At 39.8% G+C, this 14,075-nt stretch overlaps 1 protein-coding gene across 1 annotated transcript; it reads right to left on the minus strand.

Moving 5' to 3' along the window:
• Positions 1 to 6,337: 6,337 nt before the first annotated feature.
• Positions 6,338 to 13,987, minus strand: zgpat (zinc finger, CCCH-type with G patch domain). The gene is made up of 7 exons (XM_074680605.1): positions 13,837 to 13,987; positions 12,317 to 12,977; positions 11,581 to 11,714; positions 11,160 to 11,324; positions 10,814 to 10,936; positions 8,682 to 9,090; positions 6,338 to 8,256 (listed from the first exon to the last, which is right to left on the minus strand). The coding sequence occupies exons 2-7, from the start codon at positions 12,919 to 12,921 to the stop codon at positions 8,118 to 8,120; spliced, it is 1,575 nt and encodes a 524-aa protein (XP_074536706.1). The 5' UTR covers positions 12,922 to 12,977; positions 13,837 to 13,987; the 3' UTR covers positions 6,338 to 8,117.
• Between the last annotated feature and the right edge of the window lie 88 nt (positions 13,988 to 14,075).

Genomic DNA, 14,075 nt, shown 5'->3' on the forward strand with positions numbered 1-14,075 from the left:
TTCATGCCCACATAATATTCAAGTTTCCGCACAAGTTTCCTCTGTACCAGCAAAGTAATAAAATCATTGTTTCAAGCAGGACATCCGCTCTATTTCACTTTCCTCTGTTACGGTAAATCAGCATCCTGCTGCTCCATCTGATTTGATTAAATTTAAAAGCTTGTAACTTTACACCTGAATACCTCGAGTGATTGCCTACACATTGACCTTAGCTGACAAACTCCTATATTTCCTGTGCCTCAGCAGAAGACTGATTATTATTTAAAAACACAGACAGGACAAAACAGCAACTAAGCACAATATAGAAACAGCACTTAAGGAGAAATAGTCTGTGTGCTTTTGACTTGTTCACTAAGTCCAGCACTGAGTCTGCAAAAGGCTGCATGGTGCTTTAACCTACAGTTTATCTCTTTGTCACAACTCTAAATTAGTTACATTCACAGCTGTGCAGTGAAAGTCTGGTTTAAGCTGGGCTTTTGTCTCTGTGTGTGCAAAGATTCATATATAGCCCAACGTTAATTTCCGTTTGGCCTTTCTGCTGCCTCTGGAAGCACAATACAGCGGGTTATGGTCAGTGACTCACACTGAAATGAAATGAGATGATCTTTCTGAAATTATACATTAATTTTAATTATATGATAAGATTACTGTACAGTCCTTAAGAATTGCACATGCATAGTATTTGTACAAAGGCAAACTACTGTGTCATGGGACAGCTCAGTGGAAGGCCTTGGCTTCCCTTAGGAAATAAATTGATTTATTAATCAACACTAAATGCCATGTTATTAAATTCACCTTGATTGGGGGAAAAAAAAAAAAAAAACTGACCTTCGGTGCAAATTCTAATTAGTTGATTGTGTTTGCTTGTACCTGTGCCCAGGCTGTGATAATTCATTTAGTCAAGGAGAGGTGTGAGAATTCAATAACTCATAAACTGGGACATGATGAATTTAGTGCTAATGCTGCTAACAGTATCCTGATTACAATCATGAAGATTCTACTGTAGGACTTGCATTAACAAGTGCATGTGGGCTAACAATAGGCTATGTTAGCATGGTAGAACAATGCTTAGCACAATGCCACACAACAAAAAAGGATCTGGTTTTAGACATTGGATGGAGTCTTTATGACTAGACTTTGCATGTTTTTCCAGTTTTGTCCCACAGTGTAAAATGCATTCTGGTTTGGTTAACTGATGACTTTAACTTAAACTAGGTGTTAGAGTGTGGTTGTTTGTATCTACGTGTACATAAGCAGTACAGATAATAGATGCATTGATGAATTTCTATCATCAGGTCTGAGCCGCACTCAAAACAATGTAGATTAATTCATTTCTGATGTTTTATCTCTGGCTGTTGCTGATGCTCAGGCAGGAAAGGAAAAGAGGAAAAACCACGAGACGCTCAGTGATTCAGCACAGAGGAAAACAGAAGTTGACCTTGGTTAGTCACTGAACAGATGGAGAGAACTTCTAGATTTGAAACACTGCAAAAACTGAACTCTAATCAAGTGTTTATGACTTTTTTTTTTTAAAGCTTAACTTATTATCTTATCATCTTTTTTTTAGAGATAATAAAAGACAGAAATGACGCCAGAACTGCTTGTAAAGAGTGCAAAACACACACACAAAAGGAATAAAATAGAAGAGTCATTATTTTATGAGTCATAAAAGAAAAGGACGTCATTTCTCTGTGGGAATAGCTGTCAAAAAAGCCCGAACCAAACAGCAGTAAATGAAGGGCTGTTAGGGACATTATTCTCTCACATACAGATACAAAACTCCCTAAACTAAAAACCTCTCACAAACACGAGTGGGACACGCTCATAAACACAACTAAAACACCCAAAAAGGCTTGAGGTGCCACAGGTGCTTTAACTAAGTACTTGGTATGTGGTCTGAATACTTAGCCCAGTGTGATATTTCAGTTTTTCCTTTGTTCCATTTTAGTGAGTACTGGGTGAAGATTAATGTCAGGAAATGAAATTAATCAGTTGTAGCATCAGGCTGTAACATAACAAAAGTGACAAAGAGAAGGGGTATGAGTACTTTTTTGAATGCACGGTATGTGACAATCTGTGTGTGTGTGTGTGTGTGTGTGTGTGTGTGAGTGAATTTTTAAGATGGCGTATGAGAGCTTTTATTTGTGTTTTTGAGAGTATAACTTTCAGTATTGCACATGAGTGTTTCATTTAGTGTGTGACAGGTTTTCAGTTGTGTATGTGAATGATTTGAGTTTCATGTGTATGTGTGTGTTTGTGTGAGGTTTTTGAATCATGATCTAAACGGCTCCTGATGGAAGAAGACCAGTTTTGACAGCCATTACAGGCCCATCTCAGACACATACCAGCCATCTTTTAGCATTTATAGCAATAAACAATGCTTGAGGTATTAAAGAAACAAGGTCATCAAACATTCACATGAACATACAACTCGAGCTCCTTCAAACTCAGCGTGAGTGGGTCGTCAGTTGTCATTGATGTCTTCATGAAATGGTAGTAACATGTTTTGGTCCAAAAAGCCAATAAATCAAGCACAGCAGCATTGTTTCCAGGCTCTCATAGCCCCTCTGTTCAGAACGCTCTGATTTAGTGGGCGTGACCTTCATATGTAAATGAGCCACCGCTGATACCGCCCGCTCTTCAGCATCACTGAGAGCGCAATGTTTAGAAAACAGTGAAGCTCGTTTAGCATAACATTACAGGCTAAAACAACAGGCTAACCACAGCTACAGTTAGCATCCTGAAGCTAACACAGAGACAGTGGGAACACAGAGACAGTGGGGACACTGAGGAAAAGCTCTTACATCTGCTCCACAGCACACAGCATTTAAAATACTCACATTTCCAGGGTCAGAGGTTTGTTGGTGGATGGTTGGTAATGCGCCTGAATTCAGGACCAGTCTATTCGCTAGCCCTCTGTTGTACTGTCCAAAGTTGGAAAAGCAGTCAGCCATGAAGTGACGAGCACACACATGCACAGTTTTACTTAGTGTAGCTGGCACATTTCCTTGAGAAATGACCTCTAGCCACTTTGTCTTGTCTTCTTCCGAGATGGGAAGCTTGTGCATGAAACTATGTGGCTGATTACAGCCAAAAACAAAGCAGTGATGGCTCTCCAACTTTGGCATTCTCCTCCTCACTGCTGGAGAGATTTCTCTCCAGCAAAGGGGGGGAGTGGGGGGGGGTTTGGGGTATCTGCTCCCGTGGACCAATCAGGTCAGACTTGCTCCTGATTGGTCAAAAAAGGGAATCCCTGATGTTGGCAAATCCTCAAAATCCAAACAGCTCCTTTTAGGTCAGGATTTTACATTCACAAGCACTACTAAGTACAGGTTTTGTCATTAGATATCACATTTTGTGGGCTGGGAGGAAAGCCAAAGACCCACACATTTAACTAAAAGATTTCATAAAGTGATTTTTGCTTAATATGGGACCTTTAACAAATGATGGCCATCAGGACCCATGTGCCCTCTTATCAGTGCAGAATCAACTGAATAAATTTGCTCTATAGTCAGTGATTTCGCTAAATGCTGAATTTTGCCCCTTAGCACTGGTGTGAGGTTCTAGTGTGGTAAATCATCCATTATCTTAAGAAATGCTCTATTTATCATTCCTAGGGTAAAAAAAAAATCTGGTCACATTCAAAGGTCACAGAGCAGCCTCTGGCTGATAGCTTAGCATGAATTCCTAAATAAAACATCTGTCAAGGTGGCCTCCCAATCAATTTCCCATCACAGCTCCTTAATCACTTAATCCGGGCTCAGATAAGTGCCGATTAGGGTCGAAATGGCCGTAATAGGCCAGTCTGGATCCATCCATGAGACAGACGTCTCAGGTCTGCTGGATGTGTGCAGTGCATACAGACAGCTAAGAATGTTTACAACACCCCAGAAACCCACACCAGGTAGTTATTTCTGCTCCTGGCTGGGCAGCAGTACCCTCTGAGACCCGAGGCTCATAAAACGGGGTAAAGCGTGAAGCGCAGACCCTCTAGGGATCCCATTAAATCAACACACATAGTGCATTTTGCCATTTTTTCCACAACGATCAGCAAATTCAGTGTGATCTCTCCAGTCAGTGGCAATCTCCAAATGCTGCCACTCAACGGATCAGAGCAGGAGTGGGTCCTCCCTCGGGGTGCAGAGTCAGGGGTTCACGTGCTGCTGCCCTCTGCTCTGCCAGAAGCTTCCAGAGACTTTGAGGATGGCTGATAAAGTGTACTGTATCTTCCTGCTGCTCTGAGAGCTTCATCATGGAGTATTTACTATCTCTTTCCCCTGAGGGACAGCACAGCCACGGTGACTTGCTGATGGTCACTGGTTTTCCAGCTATCTTTCATAGACTCAGGGTCTCTCGCACTCTCAACATATTTCAGCCGCCTCGATTCCCTGGACAGCATTTATTTAAAAGTTTAGCCAAGGCAGCAGAAAAAGTTTTTTTTGTTTTTTGTTTTTCATACCTCTGCAACAGCCCTGGCTAAAGCTTTATATGTCCGTGCATTTCTCTGTCCCATTATTGTGAAACTGTTAACCCGCACCACACAGGAATGTCCTTTAATTTGGCACAAGCATCACCCTTAACTCAAGAAAAGAGCAGCTCAGTTTTTGATGTTAAAAGGTCAAGGTGACTGAGGTGTCAAGTTTTTCCCATTCTTAATAGCAATATTATCTGCAACACTCAGGGGTCCGTTTTCATGCGGCATCCAGCTTTCATCTTGTAGTCAATTAACGATGGTACGGAAATAAATCACATTTTAAATTATGTGTACATTTGCATTTTCTGTCAGGTGCGCAAATAAAACCAAAGTATGTCTAATAAGGTGTCACTAAACCACATGTGGACTGTGCATAGGCTAATTGTCTAAAACAAAAGCTCTGTATAAACCTCAACTCTTACAGCTGAGGTCTGTAAATAAACAAATTTATCATGGCGTGAAAATCTGAGAGATCAAAAACACATATGAGGACACAAGACCAGATTAAAGTTATGAAGTGGTGCAGAAAAGACAAAATTATCACAAAATAATATTTCAGATTGGATGATAAGAAATGTTTAGGGCTGAAAATGTTGTTTGCAGGTCAGAATAGTCTGAATATGATTAACAATATCCAATAAATACAGATCCTGATCTCGCCATTAAAAAAATCCTGACATGTTTTATCCATATCGCCCTCCTAATGGTGAACATTTTCCTTGGTCAGAAGCAGAGTTTGCTGATATTTACGTAGCACGCAACACTGCAGAAAACTGACCTATGATCATCTGATATCAAGAGACACCTGGAGGACAGGTGAGGTTTGATTTTTTGAGTCTGTTGTGATGTCGTAAGGAATGTTTGACCACTATTTATGACTGATTTTCTACAAAAATCACAGAAAGTGAAAAAAAAACCCCAGAGCATTCATGTTACTGCCAGGTAAATAAATATGTCATTAAACAAATGAAGCCCTCTTTAAAAAGTGTTTGGACAGCCCAGTCTTGGATTTCTGGATGAACAGGTTGGGGTTTGGTGGTCAAAGGTCAAGATTAATGTGATCTCTGAAAGTTGATGGTCATGACTCAAAATCTCATGTGCTAATGCTGGAAATGTCAACTGTGCTCAATCAGATGAATCAGAAAAAAGGGACTATACCTTGAAATGAAAGGGTCAAAAGGTGAACTTCACTTCTGATGTAGAATAATAAGAATTCAAGTAAGGCTCTGGATCTACTGAATGTAATTTTGTGATGGAAGTATAAACAACTAAGGTAAGGACACTGACTTGGGGTTTATTTTTCAGCATTGCTCTGACTGCAACCCGAAACCTGCACTAGGAAAAACTGAAATCTTATCAAGTGATTTTGTCTTATTTTCAGTGAATATACCCTTTTAGACTTAGTATGAGCCAAATTCACCTGACCAGCCCAGATAAATGTCTTGTTTCAAATTATCTAAAGACAGAAATGAGGTCTAAGTTGCTCTTAACAAGTTAAGAAAATCTGCCAACAGAACAAGAGAAAAGTTACTTGTATTAAGACTTTATTTTACTTTTGAGGAAACTTTTGTGCAAATTTTTCTTATTCCATTTGCAGATTTTTGTACTTGTTACAAGCAATTCAGACCTCAGTTTTGACTTTAAATAATTTCGAAATAATACATTTCTCTGGACTGATAAGTTGCATGTGGCTCATATGAAATTTGATAAAACATTTTATACTTACAATAAGAAAAAAAACACTTGATAAAATTTCATTTTTTTGCAGTGTGGACACTGTGAAGTCAAATCTTGTGTCATTTCTATGTTTCAGAGCAAATAACAACTGTATTGTTCTGGAAAATATAACTTTCTGACCTGACCCTGTGAATGCTTTCTATAAGGACTGCTTTGAGGGAATATCTTTGAATATGGCACAAAGTCCCCTCGGATGTGTGCATTAACAGATAAGATTTTGGTGCTCAAATGTCAAGGTCACTGTGGCCTTACAGCCACTCTTATGAACACCGTATCTCAGCAACACCCGGAGGAAACTGCATGAAATCACTTTTATTCATTGAGGAGAACAATTTCTTAGAAATGTATTTGAAGAAAATCTCCCTTTGCTCAAAACCTTGCATACCTGCTATTACATGTCCATCCTGTGAACAACTTAAGAGGGGTCTCACCTGTGAAATAAGGGCCTTCATATTTCTTGTGTTTTAGTTAGGGAGAAACAGGTTATTAGCCGGGACGAAGACTTTATCCTCTATACTTGTCACGGTCATACGGTCACTCTCTAAGAAACACTAAAGGGCTGAAAATTGATTGGCTGGCAGATGCATTCAACCAAGAGGCAGTAATTCTGTGTCATTACGTCCCCTCATCATGCTACATCACTTCCAGAGAGGAAATTTCTCATAAAAAGGAAACATAAAAGGTTGAAGCCTTCATCTATGGCTGCTAACAACACGACTTCAACCTTTATTTGAGAATCTGAAGGGTAGACACAGCCCAGCCCCGCCGCCCACAGACAATGTGTGTCCCATCAACGAGCAGACAAGCTGCTCTCCAATTCATTATTTAATAGAGAGGTTATGGTCAAGGCTTCAAAGACTCGGTGTATGAGCCGGTAAGACGCGTGGGCGATGGAGGTGCTTCACTTTAAACAGTTTCTAAAGGTCTCCTAACTCCTAGGGATGTAATTTCAAAATCAGTCAGAAGCCAGGTGTACTACTGAACTCATCATTGAAGCTGCTTCCAGACAGAATTACAGAAAAGCTCTCAGAGAAAAGTCCCACATTGAAGACATTAAACACTCCCTTCTCCTTTTTTTACAGTTGAGTTGAGTCAAGACAGGTGCAGCAGTGTGAAGATGTTGCACTTACTGATATGAAGGGCTTAAAATGGAAAAAGCAAACCTGTATTTTAAAAATATTTCCTATCCCTTTAAGTTCTGGCATGTTGGTACTATGTTTTTTAAAAATAGTATTATGTAGAGGTAGTTTATTTTTTTTTAAGTCAGACATCTCCCTTGGAGCACACTGTCTTGAGGAAAATTGAGGGAGATATGGCAAGGTTTATTTTTTGGACTGCATCATGAGATTTTCTTTTTCTTTGTCTCTGGGATTTGTCATGTGGAAAATCTGAAAGCACGAACACAACAGAAACCCTGTGAATGCTTTGTTTCTCCACAAGTTCAGTCCCTGATGTCATTTGTCAGAGAGTAAAAAGGGAAAACAGATTACAAAGAGCACATTTACCTACTACATCAAATGCTGTTCAGTATCTGCTGAAGGTTTTTAGAAAGAAGAGACAGTGTGGCAAGTCCTCGAAAACAAGGTTTCTTTTAGTTCTGCTGAAGATAAATACACTAAGACACTGTTCATTAGAATGAAAGTTTAGTTTGTAATCAAACTGAAAAAAACACATTACATAAAACAAACTCAGTCCTTGAAAAAGGAGGAACAGATCTGTTTTTTGTGTGTGTGTGTGCAAATGTAGGCACTGTCCTCAGCTGAAATCCATGATGTGTGAGAAATAATGCTAAAAAATGTCTTTTAGAAAACAGTGTGGCAAATAACTGACAACAGGCGAGGGACAAAAGTTCACTGGAGGCGAGCAGAGCTTCCCTTCATCCTACAAGTCTTTGAGCGAACAGACCTCAGAACTCAGTCATCTTCTTGTGTGTGTCAGCCTTCCTGCTCTCTCTCTGGATGGACAGCTCCTGGGCTTTCTGCTGGGCCAGCAGCCGTCGAGCCGCTGACAGCCTCTCCTCCAGCTGCTTCGCTGTGGATGTGTCCCTTTGCACACGCAAACAACAAACAGATTAGGAGGTGGAGAAAGACAGGAGGGATAACTTAGTTTCAGCTCCACATTTCTGGAATGAGATGTCCACAGAAAGAAGTGTCTGCAGCTTGAAACTTCACACCTTATTAACATTTTTACACAACTCCCACCAGCCTCCTCATCCCTGAATATAAATTAATGACCGTTTTGGTTGACAAGCACTCCAAAGCAACTAGTGCGCTCATGTTTTTTTTCCACAAATTATCACAGTGGGAGCTGTGCATGTGTGTTAGTGTGAGTATGTACATGTTATTCTGTGATTGCTAATGAGTCTGTAAACTCCATGGAGCAGATAACAGATGCTGAGCTGAGGATGTATTCACAGAAGACAGATTAGACAAATTGAAATATAACATCTTGTGCACAAATCAGTACTTACTTTCCTGTTTGTCTACTCAGCGACTCAGTCAGTTTCTGGATCTCCCTCTCGGTCTGGGACACCCTCTCAGCAGCCTGAAACAGCCTCACATTCAGGTTTCTCTTGGTGCTTTTCCCTCCCCTGTAAGCCTCCACCCCTGTCGCTGCTCCAGCTGATGGCGCAGCAGCTCCCCCCTCTGAGCTCTTTCCTCCTAACCGGTGATTGAGGAAGTCAAAAACAGTTTTCTTCCCCTCCGAGGGAGCCCGGGGTTTTCTTTGTCGCTTCTTGCGGCTTGTTTGTGTGCCGTCTTTGTTGATCTTGCTTTGGGTTCGTCTCTGAGTGAGCTCAACACACTCGTCCAGAGACTTTCCTTTGGGCAGGACCACAGCCATGACCGGCTCTACTCGACCCTCCTGTTTCTTCCCTAAGCCTGAAAAAACACAGAAGCAAAAAATGAGTGAGGAGAAGGGGCACACTGCATTTTATTTGGTACAACTGCAGAGATATCATTCCTCCTAGTTTCATTTTCTCTGAATGTTGCATGGAGTGTCATATATGTGTCTGAAATAATTATGCATATTTAAGGAGCAAAGTAAAAAACAGGAATATAATCTAGAATTTATACACATAAGTATTTTTGGTCTGTACTTTGTAATGATTTCTGAGCATTTGTCCCTGTTACGTTCAGGTGGAGAACAATGCAACCTATATCGCCCCCCAGTGTCCTATCAGCATATAACACCCTCAGTAGAAATTCAATGACTGCTTGATATTTATATTGCAATTTTTGTAATCACTGATTTGTGCTTTGAGAGTATTATTATTTAGTTTTTAATCTGAAGCCATGAAATTGTACCTGCATATTAATAATGTGATAATAGGATCATAAACGTTTTGGCACCTCATTTCTTCAAGTGTACAACTTTACGTCAGAGGAAAACCAGCAGCTGTCTAACCAACAGGAAATGGTTCATCTTTTCCTCTTAAAACAAAACAGTGGAAAATTTGTGAAAAGCAGTGGATAACTCATTACTTAATGTGAACAAGCCTCAAACGACCAGTGTAATCACTGTGGGCCAGTTGTTCAAAGGTAATCTAATCTGATTTTGGTTATTGGATTGGATTAAATTCTGCCAATGGGTTGTTCAAAAGGGAAAGAAGGATTTCCAAATCGGATCGGATCACGTAACCCAATCTTAGTTTTAATCTGGATCCAACCTCCAGTTTCTGTTGTTCAGAACTTTTCAGTAGGATTTAGATCACTTTGATAAAAAAAACAGGATCTTCCTGATCCAACAGAGGGCAGGATTTCAAGGTGGATTTCGGGAAGAAAATGTAGTAAAACTTTAAAATTGGTTAAATAATACAACATTTGCATCATTTAGTGTTGATAAATTTATTTGTATTTTGCACTTTACTTGTTTAACCTTTACAGTAGTAAAGTGGATAAAGTTAACTCAGGCTGCCATTGAGGCTTTTCAGTACAGTACAGTAAAAACAAAGAGAAATTGAAAGAGCAGGAGCACAGATACTCCTGACAGAGGAACAAATTCAAGCTGCACAACGTGCAGCAAACCATAACTTCAGATCCACCTTCTAAAAGCAGAGCTTAAAATGCTGGACTCTCCTTCACAGATGAAAAATCCTGAACCGTTTTTTTAAAATTTTGCTAACTATTGGACATTTTGCCTTTTTTTAACATTTCAGAAGTTTTTAAAATATCCACTTTGTATTTTTTTATGTATATGTATTATTCATTTGTTGTGGCTCAGATGCAGGGTCATAAAAGAAATTAAAAATGGAAGTGGATGTTATGTTATTATTATTATTTTTTTCTCAAAATAAAAAAAACCACCTACAATGACCCCATGTTGGCTCTTCTACCTGTTGTTCTTTACAGAACTGGTAGCCCACATTATGATATCTCGTCCCATTTAGAGCACTGTTAATCCAGATTTGGTAACCCCAAAAACTGTGTTCCCGGATCAGGGTAATCCAATCCAAAGTTGCTCTGACAAACCAGCAGAAAATTGAGATGCATTACCTGATTCTGGACAGCAAAAATTGGGATTTCCAAATCTGGATCATTTTGATCTGGATTAAATTCTTTGAACAACTGGCTCTGAAGGGTGTTTCCCTGTTAATGCACTTACCTTTCCCATACTCATAGCCCATTTTGAGCATAAGCTTGGATCCAATGCCCCTGGTATGAGCCTCCCAGCCACCAAAGTTTGCGCTGTTTAAGGATTCTTTGGCTTCGACTGCAGACTCAATGACTGATGGGTAAAAGGAGAAAATTGAAGCAGAACCACTCTGTCACTTTTTATGCAAAAATGGTATCAAATAACTCTTACATGAATCTGAATTTTGAAATATTTATTAACAAATAACACAAGTCTGTTAAACAAAGAAGTTAGTCAAGTTGTACTTTTAGCAAGAATTTAAAGTCAATCTCAATCTTGGTTGAAGGATAAATAAGGAGCACATATTTATGAACACCTTTTGCATACGCCAGGTTGTCCCCATCTCCAGTGTCCTCAGGGTCGGACTCAGAGGACGATGGGTCGTCTTCTCTCAGAGGAGGGATAATAGCGTCAGCTTCCACCACAACTTCCTTCAGAAGCAGGGAGTCAAACTTCACAGTGTAGAAACCGCTGTCAATTTCTGGAATGAGGAAGGAAAATCAAGTCAGAGAGTCATTCAAAGTCAAACACTGAGTTATAAACAATGTTTTCTTGATTGTTCTGGTTACACTATGGAAGGATGCAAGGATGCCTTTCAAATATTTTTAGTATCACCTGTCACATTTTTAGCTAAGTGACGCAGCACAAGTTCAGTCAGCCTTGGAGTGAATTTACAGCCAGGCCTGTCAGAGTTAACAGTGAAATACAGTCAGAAACTCGTCCTCCTAATGAAATACCTCTGATTTTGGCCGGGTACCAGATGCCATCCTCATGCCGAGCCAAGCAGGACGAGCCTTCTTCAAGATTACTGAGGTCAGTCTCAAGGAACTCTCTGAGCTCTGACACATACACAACTTCCCCATGGGAAAATCTTTAACAGAAGGAAAAGGACAAATACTGTGAGGAGACGGGACTCAGATCCGAGCAGATTAAACTGATAATAACAGCAATTCAACTAATTTCTGACTTGTTGAGGCTAATTTTGGACTTTAAAACACACACATCATCATCCATCCACTTCTGAGTCAAAATCTTTAGAAACTCTTATTAAACCCTCCACTTTTTGTCTAAATTGGAATTCGTTCAAGGATGGACTATCAACAGGGTGACACTGAGAAACAATAAGACAAAACGTGTGTAAAAAAAAAGGCTTTCAATCCTTATTAAACTGGCTTTATCATTTGAAAATGGATGGCACACACTCGTGTTAAAGGAGGGGCAGGTATGAAAAATTAAATTACAACAACCGATTTAACTCTTTATGCGGCAAAGAAACTATTCAAAGTCACTTCTAAAACTTCACATGGAAAAGAAGAGTTTTGAAAAATATAAGAGTAACAAACTCTTTTTAAGTCCTCTAATAACACTCTGTTGTTGAAATATGAATATAAATATTTTCAAAGTGTTTCAACGAGTGTCCGATGAAAGGATAGCAGCTCTGTCTGAACACACAGGAATTAAAATGTACTTTACCTACAGTCCTCCTTAAAGCGACATCTGTCCTCGAGGAAAAACGGACAGGGTTTCATTGACCTCTGAGTGGGGTGCACATACAGCACTCTTACTTGTGCCTCCTCTTCATCTGATGGTTCTGTCCCCACCACCATGGCGTTATGATACTCCAGTGTCCCCCATGTTGTCCGATAGGGGGCTCTTACTTTTGTCCCACTGAGTTCATCTTCTTCTTCTTCTTCTCCCTCCTCCTCCTCTTCTTCTGCTCCATCCTCTACATCATCCCCCAGCCTTGGATCAGATTTAATGCCCGATGATTCTCCAAGTTCAGCGTAGAAAGAGGCAAACTCATCGTCCAAAGTTCCATTTGCATTGTTTGTGTCAGCTGCTCCCTCTAAGGTATTTGACTGAAGTCCAGCACTGCCCTCGAGGCTGGCCAGAAGCTGACTCTTTTTGACAGACACAAGGCTGGCCTGGGTGAGCTCTATTAGCTGACAAAGGTCCTCTTTCAGTTTGAGCAGGTCTGCCTGCTGGGAGGGGTCCAGGCCAGCTGACAGAGCGGTCTCCACCTGCTGCAGCTGAGCACCATAGGCAGAGATAGCTGCCTCGAGGGTTTCTTCATCCATACTGAGACCTGTCACAGAGCGGTACTGGAACAGACAGCATGAAACCCTCAGAAAACCTAAGGAAAGGATAGATGATAAAAAGAAAAAAAGTAGACTGATTAATTAAACTGACTTTTCCATGACCTCCTGTCAAGTGCTGTTTTTCTGTCTTGTCCTACAAGAACTTTTCTGCATTTATTTCCATCAACATACTTCCACTGCAGAGAACTCGCCTGACAGCAACTGCAACAAACAATAATCTTAGTTGATATTATCATTATTATACAGCGGTAGCAGTGCACATTCAAAGGAAAGCCTCAGGCCTCTGGCTGCAGAAGGCATGGGATGAAACTAGTGTTATGGTTCTCTGGAAATATACTGACACAATTACACAGATATGTACTAGAATTTCTACAAAGGGTGGAAAAATAAAAATCAGAGTTAAAATAAAAAATTAAAAACAAAAAACAGAAAGCCGCACTTAAACTTCTAGACTTAATATTGACACTGAAGCCATAAATCTGTTGTGTCTGTTGTTTTTGTTGCTCTGTTTTCTATACAACGTTACATCTAATACTTTATATAGAAAACACTAATGAAATTTGCAGAATTACTTATTTTAGGAGGGACTGAGTGAAAAAGGAGGTGTATATTGTGATCAAAGATTGTAAAAAAAAAAAAAAAATGTTAACAATGAAATAAGGGGCACTGTACAATTTGAAATAAAATCAGATTACGTTCAGTGTAAAAAAAAATATTATTTCACACAGAGTTCAGGATTTAAGTTTTCACTTATACGGGCTGAGAGTCCTGATAAAATACAAACATGCACGGATGAATTGCTAACCCAGCAATGCTTCTAGCTCAGTGATCTTAGCTCAATGTTAGCCTTCTTTGAATGAACTTTGAGTCTGATTTAGAGAACACTGGAATTACCTTTGTTAGTACGCTACTTATCTGACATCTCCTGCACCGACACACAAAAGAAGAAAAACATGAAATACATACTTTCTCATAAAATTAAGATATTCATGTAGCTAAGTTCTCTAACTGATGGTTCACAGTAACAACATACACCGGTGCATGGTTAAGGTAACGGAAGTGACTGAGTTCCTTCAAAATAAGATTCTAATGTAGTTCTTGAACAACTTTGCTTTCTACTATGGTTAGCTGTT

The sequence above is a fragment of the Halichoeres trimaculatus genome, unplaced genomic scaffold (genome assembly GCF_033239565.1).
Source record: "Halichoeres trimaculatus isolate MK-OKI-2021-1 unplaced genomic scaffold, fHalTri1.1 fHalTri1_scaffold_11, whole genome shotgun sequence".
Lineage (NCBI taxonomy): Eukaryota > Metazoa > Chordata > Actinopteri > Labriformes > Labridae > Halichoeres > Halichoeres trimaculatus.